Source organism: Bubalus kerabau, chromosome 4, assembly GCF_029407905.1.
Source record: "Bubalus kerabau isolate K-KA32 ecotype Philippines breed swamp buffalo chromosome 4, PCC_UOA_SB_1v2, whole genome shotgun sequence".
Classification (NCBI taxonomy): domain Eukaryota; kingdom Metazoa; phylum Chordata; class Mammalia; order Artiodactyla; family Bovidae; genus Bubalus; species Bubalus kerabau.
Genome location: NC_073627.1, coordinates 49,395,118 through 49,408,838, shown reverse-complemented (window position 1 = coordinate 49,408,838; position 13,721 = coordinate 49,395,118). Strand labels below are relative to the sequence as shown.

At 48.6% G+C, this 13,721-nt stretch overlaps 1 protein-coding gene across 6 annotated transcripts in view; it reads left to right on the top strand.

Moving 5' to 3' along the window:
- RFFL (ring finger and FYVE like domain containing E3 ubiquitin protein ligase) overlaps positions 1-13,721 on the top strand; it is a 76,191-nt gene that overhangs the window by 39,947 nt on the left and 22,523 nt on the right. For all 6 annotated transcript variants that reach the window (XM_055577278.1, XM_055577280.1, XM_055577276.1 and 3 more), the window contains exon 2: positions 12,069-12,256. In XM_055577278.1, the coding sequence (XP_055433253.1) occupies positions 12,077-12,256 (180 nt within the window). In that variant the 5' untranslated portion in view covers positions 12,069-12,076. The remainder of the gene's footprint in view (positions 1-12,068; positions 12,257-13,721) is intronic.

Genomic DNA, 13,721 nt, shown 5'->3' with positions numbered 1-13,721 from the left:
TACACCACCTCAGCAGAGTTGTTGCTCCTGTTCAGGTCTTGGAGTTCTAAAGTTGCACAGGATACTTGTCTCCTCTGTGACTTAGGTGTTCTGAGTTCTTCATTCTGAAATAAGCATCTCAGAGATAGTCCCAGTACCACAGAGAACATGCTTCCTCATCCCATACCCAGCAAGGGAGACCAGCCTGTAGTGTGGGGAAGCCCGCAGGCTGCCTGCTTACAGGGCCCCGTCAGCCTGTTTTATGCTCATTGTGTTGTCACAGCGTTTTACACCTTCCCCTCCTGGGACAGACCCTGGGCAGGCAGGTTTCCTGGAAAATTCCACTTGCAACTCCAAGATCCTGGTTTTTTTTTTTACATTAAACAGTTTTCGAGGGAATTCGAGTTTCTTTCCACACTAGCTTCTTTTTAAAAATTAGCAGCCTTCCAAGCTGAGAGATGATTTTAAACTTTAGGTGAGTTCTCCAGATAATGATTATGTCTTCGTTGTGTGGGTGATGTGATCAGCTGTGTCAGAGGCCCTGTCCAGCCCAGTCCCTTGGGCCGTGGGGAACTCGGGCTTTGTGTGACCAGAGCGTGTGAGGGACATTGGGATCGCCAGCCAATAATTGCCATTGAACAGCCTGGCTGTTGCCATTTTACACTTGTAATGACGTATAGTTTATGACCATTTATTTTGATTTGCTGTTTGTGGAGCACGCACTGTAGGTTGGGCACTTGGTTATTTCTCATCCTTGTAGTTACCAGCAGGGGAGGTGTTACCCATCTCATACAGGTGAGAAAACGGACTCAGAAAACTTCAGGAGCTTGTCCAAGGCAAGCTACCTTTTTGTTGTTGTTTCTTTTTTAAGAAAAAATACTTATTTTTTGGTTACACTGGGTCTTCATTGCTACACTCGGGCTTCCTCTAGTTGTGGAGAGCAGGGACGACTCTCCAGCTGTGTGCGTGGGCTTCTCATCGCAGTGGCTTCTCTTATTGAGAAGCACAGGCTCTAGGCACACGGGCTTTAGTAGTTGTGGTGTACAGGCTTAGTTGCTCTGAGGCCTGTGGAATCTTCATGGACCAGAGATCTAACCCATCTCCCCTGCACTGGCAGGTGGATTCTTATCCAGTGCATCCACCAGGGAAGTCCTGTTTCTTTTTTGCTCTTTAGTTTCTTTGCCACACCATGCAGCATGTGGGATCTAGTTCCTCGAGCAGGGATTGAACCCGTGCCCCCTGCAGTGGAAGTGTGGCGTCTTAACCACTGGACTGCCAGGGAAGTCCCATGAGAGTGAAAGTTGCTGTGTTGTGTCCGACTCTTTGCGACCCCATGGACTATGGGGTCTACAGTCTATGGAATTCTCCAGGCCAGAATACTGGAGTGGGTAGCTGTTCCCTTCTCCAGGGGATCTTCCCAACCCACGGATAGAACCCAGGTCTCCTGCATTGTGGGTGGATTCTTTACCAGCTGAGCCACCAGGGAAGTCCAAAAGCTACCTTTGTTTTTGATAAAGGACTTTGTTGTAGTCACCTTATATCACTATAAGTATTGCCAAAATGCTTTGGGCCCTAAGGAGAGATAACTAGTCCTTGTCTCTCAGGCTGTATTGATAAAGTATGGATTATTTCTCCATTTGTTCATTCTGCAAGTTATTTGGGGGCCTGCTATAAAAGCCCTGTGCTAGTGACGTGGATAGAGATGTGAAGACATACGAGGTTCCTGTCTTTGGAGTTTACACTGTAAACAGACAGATGTAACTACAGATTATGATCATTCTCCCGAAGGAAACCCAAAGGGCACCGAGCAAGTGGGTGACTGAGGAGGACGCCTCCAAACAGGTGCCATCTGAGCAGAGACTGAGGTTGGGAAGAAGAGTAGCAGCAGTGGGGGAGCAAGTGTGGGGACCCTGAGGCAGGAGCGAGCCTGGCGTTCCTGAGGACCCGAAAGGCTTGCCTGTATGGAATTACAGCTTGAGGCTCTTACAACAGTACTGCTACAAACATTCTTGTATACTTCTTTTAAGAAACACGTTTCCGTTGGGTGTATACCTGGAAGTGGAATTGCAAAGCCCCGTGGGTGTAAATATGTGTGTTTCCCAAGGGGTGCTGCCAGTTCACTTTTCTGCCAGCAGTGTTAGAGTTCCAGTCACTCTGTATCCTTGTCAACACTTGCTAGTACTTGTCGTTTCCATTTCAGCCATTCTGGTGGATGTTCGGTGATAACACTCTGTGGTTGAAACCTGTACTTAAGACAGGGAAGAGTTTTTTGAACTGAGAGGTCCTGGACAGTGCCCGTATGCCAATGCGAAATCTCCGGTAGAGTTAGAAACCAGGCGCTCAGAGGGGAACGGGCGGCAGGGCAGACAGACTGTGTTTTTAAGTTTATTTATTTATGGCTGTGCTGGGTCATTACTGTGCGGGCTTTTCTTTAGTTGCAGTGGTTTCTCTGGAAAAAGTGGGCTTCTCTCTAGTTGTGGTGTGCAGGCTTCTCATCGCGGTGGCTTCTCTTGTCGCGAGCACAGGCTCTAGGGCTCGGGGGCCTCAGAAGTTGCCCCTCCTGGGCTCTAGAGCACAGGCTCAGTAGCTGTCGCGCACGGGCTTAGTTGCTCCTTGGCACATGGCGTCTTCCCAGACCAGGGATCGAACCTCTGTCTCCTGCATTGGCAGGTGGAGGGAGTCTTTACCACTGAGCCACCAAGGAAGCCCTGACTTTTTTTTTTTTGCAGGGGTGGGGTGGAATTGAGAACACTTTTCTTGTGATTTACAGAGTGTGGGCTTTAGGGTCTTAAGTGACTTAGGTTCACATTCTGGCTTTACTACCTTCTGGGTATGACCTTTAGGTAAGCACGTTACTTATGTTCTCTGAACCTTGGTTTTCTTACCTGAAAATGGGAGTAGCTAACCTACGTTGCCAGACTCTTGTGAGGACCATATGAGATAACACCAGGTGCTGCCTACCCGAGCTCAGTGCCTGGAGATGAGACGTATTCCTCCAGTGGAGAATGGTGCTTTCTTCTTTACGTCTTAGAAAATGTAATTACTTCTACAGTTATTTCAAAGAGGCATGGCTAAGCCATATTGATAGGTTTTTTGTAGCATTTTCTTTCAAAGTCATTGCGGTTGTATATTAATTGCTTTTTAAGGATGATACACAAGATGAAGCAAAGCCCATTCTATATTAATGATGCAGAACATGGGGGTACTTTCCTTTCTACACTTAATAGCATAGATGCTTTTGATAATTCTAGCAATATGGTAGTGATAGCAAGCAAACCACCCTCAAAAAACCGGAGATGATTCTGTAAGGCTTGCAACTAGCCATTTTCTCATTTGCTGTGTCTGAAAGTGAAAGTGTTGGTTGCTTAGATGTGTCCGACTCTCTGCAACCCCGTTGACTGTAGCCCGCCAGGCTCCTCTGTCCATGGCATTCTCCAGGCAAGAATACTGGAGTGGGTTGCCATTTCCTTCTCTGGGGGATCTTCCTGACCCAGGGATCGAACCCCTGTCTCCTGCATCGCAGGTGGATTCTTAGCAACCAGGGAAACCATGTCAGAAAAGAACGTATTAAAAAAAATAAAAAATACTTCTTTGAGGACAGGGGCATTTTAATTAGGTTTTTTTTAAAGGATTTTTACAATGTCTTATATAGTGCGTTCGAGAGGGCTTCCTGGTGGTTCAGCGGTAGAGAATCTGCCTGTCAGTTCAGGAGACACGGGTTCAATCCCTGGGTCAGGAAAATCCCCTGGAGGAGGAAATGAAGACCCACTCCAGTGCTGTTGCCTGGGAAACCCCATGGACAGAGGAGCCTTGTGGGATACGTCTGTGGAGTCGCAGAGTTGTACAGGATTTAGTGACTAAACAATGGTGACAACATACCGTGGGTTCACTGTATCTTAATTCCAAGATGTTGCTGTCTGTGTATCGGGGTAAAGCCTGTTTTTGCAGAAGTACCTTGGCTCACAGAGCAGTTAACTAAACTCTGAAGAAACTGGATGAGAACCTTGGGGACCTCAAGTGTAGTGCCTTGGATTTTGGTGGGTTAGCAAGATGGTTTTGAAGTTGCATTGCAAACTTGGAGATTTTCCTAGGATGTTGACATTCTGACCCTTCTCTCTTCCATGGGAAAGTCCATGGCCACCCCTGATCCCACTTAAAATCATTTGTGCTGGGTGGGCGGGCAGGTGGAGAAGTGATTGTTTTCAAATTACTTAGGATTCTAGGACTTAACAGGGACAAATCACATTATCTGCCTTCTCACCTCTAACTGTGGCTGTACTCAGCCTACCTGGAATAGGTCATTTATCTTACCCTGTTATTAGCACTGTTATTTTCCTGTTCAACAGGGTTTGGTCTACCAAGCTGACAGAACCCCATGTGCCAGCTAGCCACTCTGGCCTCAGACCACAGGGTTCTTCTACGGGAATGGTGCACTTATTTATTCACCCCTACCCCTACCCTTTAGGCAAATAGGAAGAGGAGAGCCTGGTAGGTTTCAAACAAACTTCGTAAGAGAGCAGTCAGACTATATTTGAAAATTAAATTGCCAAGTCCATTTTTTTTCTGAAGAGGGTGAGGGAAGTTGGGGGAGGAATTTTCAAGCCCTTGGCAAAGATTAGATGGTAATTTTTTTTGCAGATCAGGAGGAGGTTTGCAGTTCACAGAGGGAAATTGTTCAAAGTTGTCAGTGTAGGGAGAATTCTTTTTGTTTTGTATAGGGGTATAGCCGATTAACTGGAGAAGGAAATGGCAACCCACTCCAGTGTTCTTGCCTGGAGAATCCCAGGGACGGGAAGCCGGTGGGCTGCCGTCTATGGGTCGCACAGAGTCGGACACGACTGAAGCGACTTAGCAGCAGCAGCAGCATAGCTGATTAACAGTGTTGTGCTAGATCCAGGTGAACAGCGAAGGGACTCAGCCAACCACATACATGTATCCACTCAGGGAGAATTCTTTTTTACTTTTATTTTTTTGGGGAAAATTCTTTGTACACCCCACAGGTGGTTCCACTTTCTGTCCTTAAGGAACATCATTGGATGCCACATGTGTGTATCTGTTGAGAGCTGAAGGATGAAACATATTCCCCAGAGAAAAGTGTTTTGTCTGGCAGTGTTAAAATGATAAACCTTGGCTTTCCCTTCCTGAAATAACCCTGGGTATAGTTGTTATTTGGGCTTCCCCGATGGCTCAGCGGTGAAGGATCTGCCTGCCAATGCAGAAGTGTGTGTGTGTGCTCAGGCATGTCTGACTCTTTGGTACCCTGTGGACAGCCCACCAGGGTCTTCTGTCTGTGGAATTTTCCAGGCCACAATACTGGTAGTGGATTGGCATTTCCTCCTCCAGGGAGTCTTCCTGACCCAGGGATCAAACCTGCATCTTTTAGAGTCTCCTGCATTGGCAAGCGGATTCTTTACCACTAGCGCCACCTGGGATGTAGAAGACGTGGGTTCGATTCCTGGGTTAGGAAGATTCCCCGGAGGAGGAGATGGCAACCCATTCCAGTATTCTTGCCTGGGAAATCCCAGGGACAGTGGAGCCTGGCGAGGTCACAGAGTCCATGGGGAGGTGTCCATGCAGAGCAGTCCATGAGGTTGCAGAGTCGGATGAGACTTAGTGAGTAGACAACAACATCATAGTTGTTATTTAGGCTAATGGCTTTCCATTTTGGCACGACTCTCATTAAGAAATGTGTCTTGGTATTTAAATACACATCACAGAGAGTCGAAGCCTTGTCTGCTAACCTTGGTGAACCTGTTCTGTGAGGCTGGGCAGGCCTCAGTTATTTTTAGCACTGGAGTTTCTTCCCCCATGACCCCTTGCCCACACGTCCACATCCCCAGAATGAGGCCACATTCTCCACGCACACATGGGGCCTGTGGAGTAACCACGGGGCAAATTTCACATCTTCCCACAGAACCAGTTCCTTGTAAGTGCAGCCAAATACTGGGACAGGCTGACAGCTTTTTCTTTCAGAGCTGCTCAGAGGAGGCAGTTGAGATTAGAGCCAAAGTTAAGAGGATGAAAATAGTGCTGAGGAAGACAGGTCCTCTTGACTCCCAGCTAAGGAAGATTCTTAGCTACTGTACCCAGAGAGCTGAGCTGAGCTATACATATCATGCCTGATGGGGACAGAGTCCCCACGGGGGCAAGGACCTTGTGGAAATCACTTTTGGTCTCCCTGGGGCCCAGCACCTGTGGCGCTTCCCAAGCCCTTGTAAAAGCGCAGGAATTGAAACACTACACCGCTGGCCACCTCTCCACTTTTCCCTCCCAATGGGTCTACCCGTGATGTGGCCAAGTCCTTACCTCTTTCTTTTTTTTTAATTACTTTTTATTGCAGTATATAGTTGCTTTACAATGTTAGTTTCTGCTGTACAGTAAAGTGAATCGGTTATTTGTATACATATAAGCCCTCTTTGTTACCACTGAGCATTGAGGAGTTTCCTGTGCTTTACAGTAAGTTCTTGGTTATCTATCTTATTGTTGTTCGTTCGCTAAGTCGTGTGCGACTCTTTGTGACCCCATGAACTGCATCACACCAGTCTTCCCTGTCCTTCACTGTCTCCCTGAGTTTGCTCAAACTCATGTCCATTGAGTCAGTGATGCCATCCAACCATCTCATCCTCTCTTGCCCCCTTCTCCTCTTGCCCTTATTCTTTCCCAGCATCAGGGTCTTTTTCAATGAGTTGGCTCTTTGGCATGAGGTGGCCAAAGTATCTATCTTCTGCACAGTATCAATAGTGTAGATAAGTCTCAGTCTCCAATTTGTCCCACCCTTTTGCTTCTTGTTGTGGTTAAATATTTCATTCTTCATCTCTCTGCTAGTGCTGTCAGCTTAGCTTTGAGCCCATCTGTCTTCACCTCTGCTCCAGTCTCTGGGGAAAGAGGTGACCTTTCTCCTGCCCCTGGGGAATCCACCCCCATGTCTTGGTCACCTTTCTCTCCCTCATGGCCCTTGTTCCCATATTTATTGCCAGCTTCCCTTCCCTTCCTCTGTCAGCTCTGAGTCTTTGTGGGGTTTCCTCTGTGGTCTCTGAATATGTCTGCCTTTCTCTTATCTTGAGACCTGCTGCCTTCTCTCTTCCCTTCACTGTCAAAAGTTTCAAGAGAGAAAAATTTATCCTTAGAGTCTGGCAACTCCTCACTTCTCACCTGCTTCCCAACCTATGGTTATCCATCAGCTTCTCTTTTCCTAAACGGCTGGGGCATGGAGCACACTCAGTTTCCTAAAATTAGGTCCATCATGTTCCTCTGTGCATTCTACTCTCTGAGTCATTGGCCAGCGTCGAACATTTCTTTTTGAAATTCCACAGTCTTCCAGTTCTCCCACCTCTGAGCATGGTTCCTTCCTTTGCGCCGGTTGGTTCTCCACTGCTTGCGCATTAGATCACATGTTCCTGAGAGCTCTCCCAGGCCCTCCTCTCTTCTGCCCCAGACGGTCTAACCATCTTCCTGCCCCTCTCTGGCTTTTGGTACTTTGCAGTACGCGAGGATCCCCAGGCCTGTATTTTCAGCAGACGCGGTACATCCGCAGGCCCCCACAGGTACTAAAACTCAACTCAGAGTCTTAACCTGCCCCTCCTCCCGCAGACGTGCTCCTCCTGAGGGCTGTAGCTCAATCAGGGATTCTACTCTTGCTCCTGCTGTGTCACTCAGAGCCGGTCTCTCTCCCCGCCCCCAGCTCTTCGGTTCATGGCCACATCCTGCTAAGTCTGTCGCAGATCTCTGTCCCTTTCTCTTCTGCCCGTATCCTCATATCTTGCTTCCCACCCGCCCCTCACAGATTGGTCCTCCACACTGCTTACTGCTGCAGTGGCCACTCTAAAGTACAGGTAAGATCACAAAGCCCGGTGTGGCCTCAACCTTTAATGGTGTCCCGCTACCCATAGGATAAATGCCAGCCTCCTTACCAAGGAATACAAAGTTTTGTGGGTGGTTGTTTTTTTGTTTTTTTTTTTTTTTTTTTTTTTTGGCTGCTGTGGGTCTTTACTGCTGCACGTGGACTGCACGTGGACTTTCTCTAGTTGCAGAGATCGGGGGCTACTCTCTAGTTGCGGTAAGCGCGGGCTTCTCGTTGCGGTGGCTTCTCTTGTTGCGGAGCAGGGGCTCTAGGCACGCAGGCTTCCGTAGTTAGGGCTTGCGGGCTCAAGAGCGCAAGCGCAGTAGCTGTGGCACATGGGCCCAGTTGCTCTGAGGCAGGTGGGATCGTCCCTGACCAGGGACTGAACCTGCATCCCTTGCATTGGCAGGCAAGTTTCTTAACCACTGGGCCACCAGGGAAGTCCTGGAATACAAGGTTTTGAGTGGCTGCGTGTTTACTTGCTGTACTCTAGTCCATCCCTACCCTTACCTTTGACCCAGCCGAGCATTTTGTAGTTTCTTTCATGTCCTGGTTCATGCTGTTGGTTTTTGTTTTTGTTTTTTTTTTTTTGAAAAGTCTTTTTGCTCTTGACTTTCTGGCCCATAGTAGTGTTACTGAGCAGGGTTCTTGGTCTCCTTAATAGAAGTTGATCAGAGACCAGACAAGAAATCCAAGCAAGGGTTTATTAGGGCCCCTGCTGCAGCAGGGGGCAGCGAGAACAAGCAGCAGGTTACCTTGCCTGCTTGCTGAGGGGCATGTAGAGCTCTTCCTTCAATGGGTGCGGGCAGGGAAGGGTGGCTCCTGGGGCTGGCTGGAGGGGTGGCCTGGGTGGTTGCCCGCCCGTTGGGTGGCATTGTGTGCAGAGGGCAGGCTCAGTGCCCTGCTTTTGCCCCCAGCTCTTCAGAAGTGGCCGTGTTGTGTCTTTGGTCTTTTTGTGTCTTGTTGCCCATAATTTGCCTCAACACATGCACAAGGTTATTTTTAATCCTTTGTATTTTGTGGTTCGAGGAGATGTTTATCCTGGTGCAGGCATTGCGACAAAGGGTCCCATGTCCCAGCTTGTCTCAATAGGGTCTGTCTTCCCTGGTCACTCCTCCACCCTGGAGGATGGAGCTGATCATTGTTCTCATCTTTGTCACCCTTTCCCTGCTCCCCTCACTCCCCCACCCCCCGGCTTCCCAGGTGGCTCAGTGGGTGAAGAATCCACCTGCAATGCAGGAGATACAGGAGATGTGGGTTTGATTGCTGGGTCGGGAAGATCCCCTGGAGGAGGGCATGGCAACTCACTTGAGTATTTTTGCCTAGAGAACCCCATGGATAGAGGAACCTGGTGGGCTACAGTCCATGGGGTCAGACACTGCTGAAGCGACTGAGCATGCACACACCCCTTGCACTACACAGACCTCTGTTAAAGCACCCTGAAATTTCAGTGTTTGGTTTTACATTTCTAGTTCCTGTATTAGACATGAACTCCATGAGGGCAGGCGCTCGATCAAAGCACTGGCCCCTCTAAAGGCTGCAGGCACAAATGAGCGGAGGTTCTGACAAGTTTAGTGAACCACCCACAGCCTGGTCTCCAGGTTGTTCTGCTACTCCCCTCCCCCCACCTCATTCTGTTAATTGACACATCCTGCTGACTCTGTCAGAAATGTGTCCACATTTGGGACAAGCCTGGAAAGCCAAATGGTAATTGTGGTGAAATCAGTGGGTTTAACTTTTTAAAAAACTATTTATTTTTATTTATTTACTTGGCTGTGCCAGGTCTTAGTTGTGACACACGGGATCCTGGATCTTCATTGCGGCATGGGGGATCTAGTTCCCAGGCCAGGGATCGAACCTGGGCCCCCCTGAGTTGGGAATGTGGAGTCTTAGCCACTGTATGACCAGAGAAGTCCCTCTAGGCTTACTTTTTACCTGCTCCTTCCCAGAGAGATTGCAGTGACAGCATTGTTATAACGCTAGTGACAATCACTGAGGTTCATTTAGTGCGTTACGGACTGAAGAATATCCAGACGAGAAAAATGAAGCACAGAAAGGCCGCGACTTGTTGGCAGTAGGTAATAGCCCAAGTCTTCTGGTTCCAGGTTTTATGATCTTTGTATTATTCCACACTGTTTCAGATGTTTCCATCGACATCTTTTTTTGGGATGTTTTTTAGGTCTTTTTCTTATATTTTTTAAAGAAGTAATTTTATGTATTTATTTGTATTTTTGGCTGTGCTGGGTCTTTACTGCTGAGCAGGCTTTTCTGCAGTTGTGGCGAACAGGGGCTGCTCTCTAGTTGCTGTATGGGCTTCTCTCTGCGGGGGCCTGTCTTGTGGACCCCGGGCTCTGGGGTGTGCAGGTCACAGTGGTTGCAGCTCCCAGGCTCTAGAGCACAGGCTCAGTAGTTGTGTTGCACAGGCTTAGTTGCCCTGAGGCATGTGGGATCTTCCTGGATCAGGGATTGAGTCTGTTTCTCTAGCACTGGCTGGTGGACTTTAACCTCTGAGCCATCAGGGAAGCCCAACAGGTGATTTTTTTTTTTTGAAGAGTTACAAACTTCCTCTTTCAAAGGGCTAATACTCTGCTGTTGCTTCCAGTCTCTTGCCAACAAATAACTCGCTTATTTAACTGCTCTTGGCTGCATTATACCATGTGAATTCATAAGGCAGGTTAGGTCCCTGTTTTCTGGGAACTGAGAGTCTTGAGACGAGTCACAGTGAGCCAGAGAGATGTGTTTTTGATGTGCAGGAAGCAGAATGCATGTGTGGTTAGTTAAGCTTTAAATACTGCGTGCGATTCATTCATTCAGGAGTCCTGGTTGAGCCGCCCGTCTGCCAGGCACTGCCTGACTGTCATGGTCCCTGCTCTCAGGGTCATAGGCAGGCAGCCGAGACAGGTGTTAATGGGACATGCCTACAGAAATGAATGCATGTGTTGGAGGCAGTATTAGGAAGCTGGAAAAACTCTGGAGTAATCATGAGGTCGAAGGTCATATCTGCGTGAACCAGGAAGCTCCTTCACTGTGCTCGGCCTTCCTCTTTTCCTCTTAAAAAATAACTAAGGTGGAACCAGTGGCTTCTTAGTTCCTTCCAGCTCACTACGGTCTTTGAACTCCAAGCTAACAAAGGCACTTTCAGTGAGTAAGGAGGCAGAGCTGAAAGTACCATTCTTTTGTGTGAGCTGATTATGAATACGCTACGTGTTTCATTCATTATCCCCTTGAGCGAATCCCCTACAAGGTCACCCTGACTGCTTCGGTCTACTGAGAACAGCGCATCTTACTTTATCACAGCAGCACTTGGCATTTTAGTGGAACCCCTTGTAGTGTTTAGTTTATTCTGACATTTGAGAGAGTGGATCCTCTTTGTTCGGTGCTCTCAAAAAAAAGCATCAACCCCCTTGCCCCTAATTCCTATATTTGATACTTAGAATGGGAATAATAACCCAAAAGTTCTTATGAAGTCCGCAGAGGCACTGATTCAGCAAGGAAGCCAATATCTGTGGAGCGTCTGCTGTGTGCACAGGACTGATGTGAATAAGTGGTCCCTCCCCTCAAAGAATGGATGGCCTAGGTGTAGAAAAAAGCATAAGTATTACAGGTATTACAGGTGCCGTGGTAGAAGCTGATGTCGAGTCAGAGGTACACATGTAAGAGCTGTCCGCGAGTTCTGCAGGGAGCACCGTAATACAGGGAAGAGAACATTAGGTTGAGGGTCAGAAGAGCTGGGTTTTCCGAATCTCAGTTCTCTGTAATTAGGTATGACGTTGATTCCTTTGAGCCTGGGTTGCCTCATCTAAGTAAAGGAAATACTGATCCCTCCGCCCCATGTCAGTCCGAGTGTGGAAATGTAGGATAGAGTTCTTTCTGCCTGAGCTCTAGGGGCAAGGTTATGTTCCTGAATGACAGAACTGTCAGGCCATGGGTAATTGCTAAGACAAAAGATGTTATTTGAAGTAAAGATCTCAGATGAAACCCAAAGAAACATCAGCACCCTTTCAAAGGTAGCAGGTCGGCTCGGCCGCTCGAGCTGGCCTGTCCTGGCGGGCAGCCGTCTGTGCGTGCCCTTTACTGGAAGGGCAGCCAGGGGGAGGTGCGGATGTGGCCCCTGAAAGCCTGTCCTCACCTTGCCTCTGGTGGCAGGTGTAGACCTATATGGCGGTTCACCTGTGCCTGCGGGGGTGGGAACCCAGTTGAGGTGTGTCTTTTTAATTCTGACCTTTCTCCCCTTTCTTCCTTGCATCAGATCTTATCATGTGGGCAACCTGCTGCAACTGGTTCTGCCTGGATGGACAGCCTGAGGAGGCCCCACCGCCCCAGGGAGCCAGGACACAGGCCTATTCCAACCCTGGGTACAGCTCCTTCCCTTCTCCCACGGGCTCAGAACCAAGCTGCAGGGCGTGTGGGACTCACTTCACAAGCATGGCCAGGAAGGTGAGTGTCAACTTCTGGGCCTGCTCAGCCAGTGTAGCCACGGGTCCTCGGGCAGGCCTCCCCTCCGTAATGCTTGCCCTTCCCTTTGCCGGTGCAGAGCTGGCAGCCCAGACCCGACCCGTCCTTTCACATGAGTATCAGAACTAACCAGGCAGGGGACGTCCCTAGTGGTCCAGTGGTGAAGACTGCGCTTCCAGTGCAGGGGGCATGGGCTTGATGCCTGCTTAGGGCACTAAGGGCTTCCCTGGCTGGTGGCTTAGCTGGTAAAGAATCTGCCTGCAGTGTGGGAGACCTGAGTTCGATTCCTGGGTTGTGAAGATCCCCTGGAGAAGTGAATGGCTGCCCACTCCAGTATTCTGGCCTGGAGAATTCCATGGACTGTATAGTCCATGGGGCTGCAAAGAGTCAGCACTAAGATCCAAAATGAGTTGGAGCTAAGTTGAAACTTGCAAAGACTTAGAACTAAGATCCAACATGCTGCAAGGTATGGCTAAACAATCCCCCCCCAAAAAAAACTAACCAAGCAAAAGCAAAGCATCTCGGCAGAGATTTGGACACAGCTAGATCTGAATTCCGGAGAAGGTGATGGCACCCTATTTCAGTACTCTTGCCTGGAAAATCCCATGGACAGAGGAGCCTGGTAGGCTGCAGTCCATGGGGTCGCGAAGAGTCGGACACGACTGAAGCGACTTAGCAGCAGCAGCAGCAGATCTGAATTCAGATAGCAGCTTGGCCACTTCCAAGCTGTATAACTTCACCTCTTGAGATTCATTTCCCAACTCTGAAGTGGGGATATCATCAGTTCAGTTCAGTTCAGTCGCTCAGTCATGTCCAACTCTTTGTGACCCCATGAATCACAGCACACCAGGCCTCCCTGTCCATCACCATCTCCTGGAGTTCACTCAAACTCATGTGCATCGAGTCGGTGATTCCATCCAGCCATCTCATCCTCTGTCATCCCCTTTTCCTCCTGCCCCCAATCCCTCCCAGCATCAGAGTCTATTCCAATGAGTCAACTCTTCGCATGAGGTGGCCAAAGTACTGGAGTTTCAGCTTTAGCATCATTCCTTCCAAAGAGCACCCAGGGCTGATCTCCTTTAGAATGGACTGGTTGGATCTCCTTGCAGTCCAAGGGACTCTCAAGAGTCTTCTCCAACACCACAGTTCAAAAGCATCGGTTCTTCGGCGCTCAGCTTTCTTCACAGTCCAACTCTCGCATCCATACATGACCACTGGAAAAAGCATAGCCTTGACTAGACGGACCTTTGTTGACAAAGTAATGTCTCTGCTTTTCAATATACCATATAGATTGGTCACAACTTTTCTTCCAAGGAGTAAGCGTCTTTTAATTTCATGGCTGCAGTCACCATCTGCAGTGATTTTGGAGCCCCCCAAAATAAAGTCTGACACTGTTTCCACTGTTTCCCCATCTGTTTCCCTGAAGTGATGGGACCGGATGCCATCA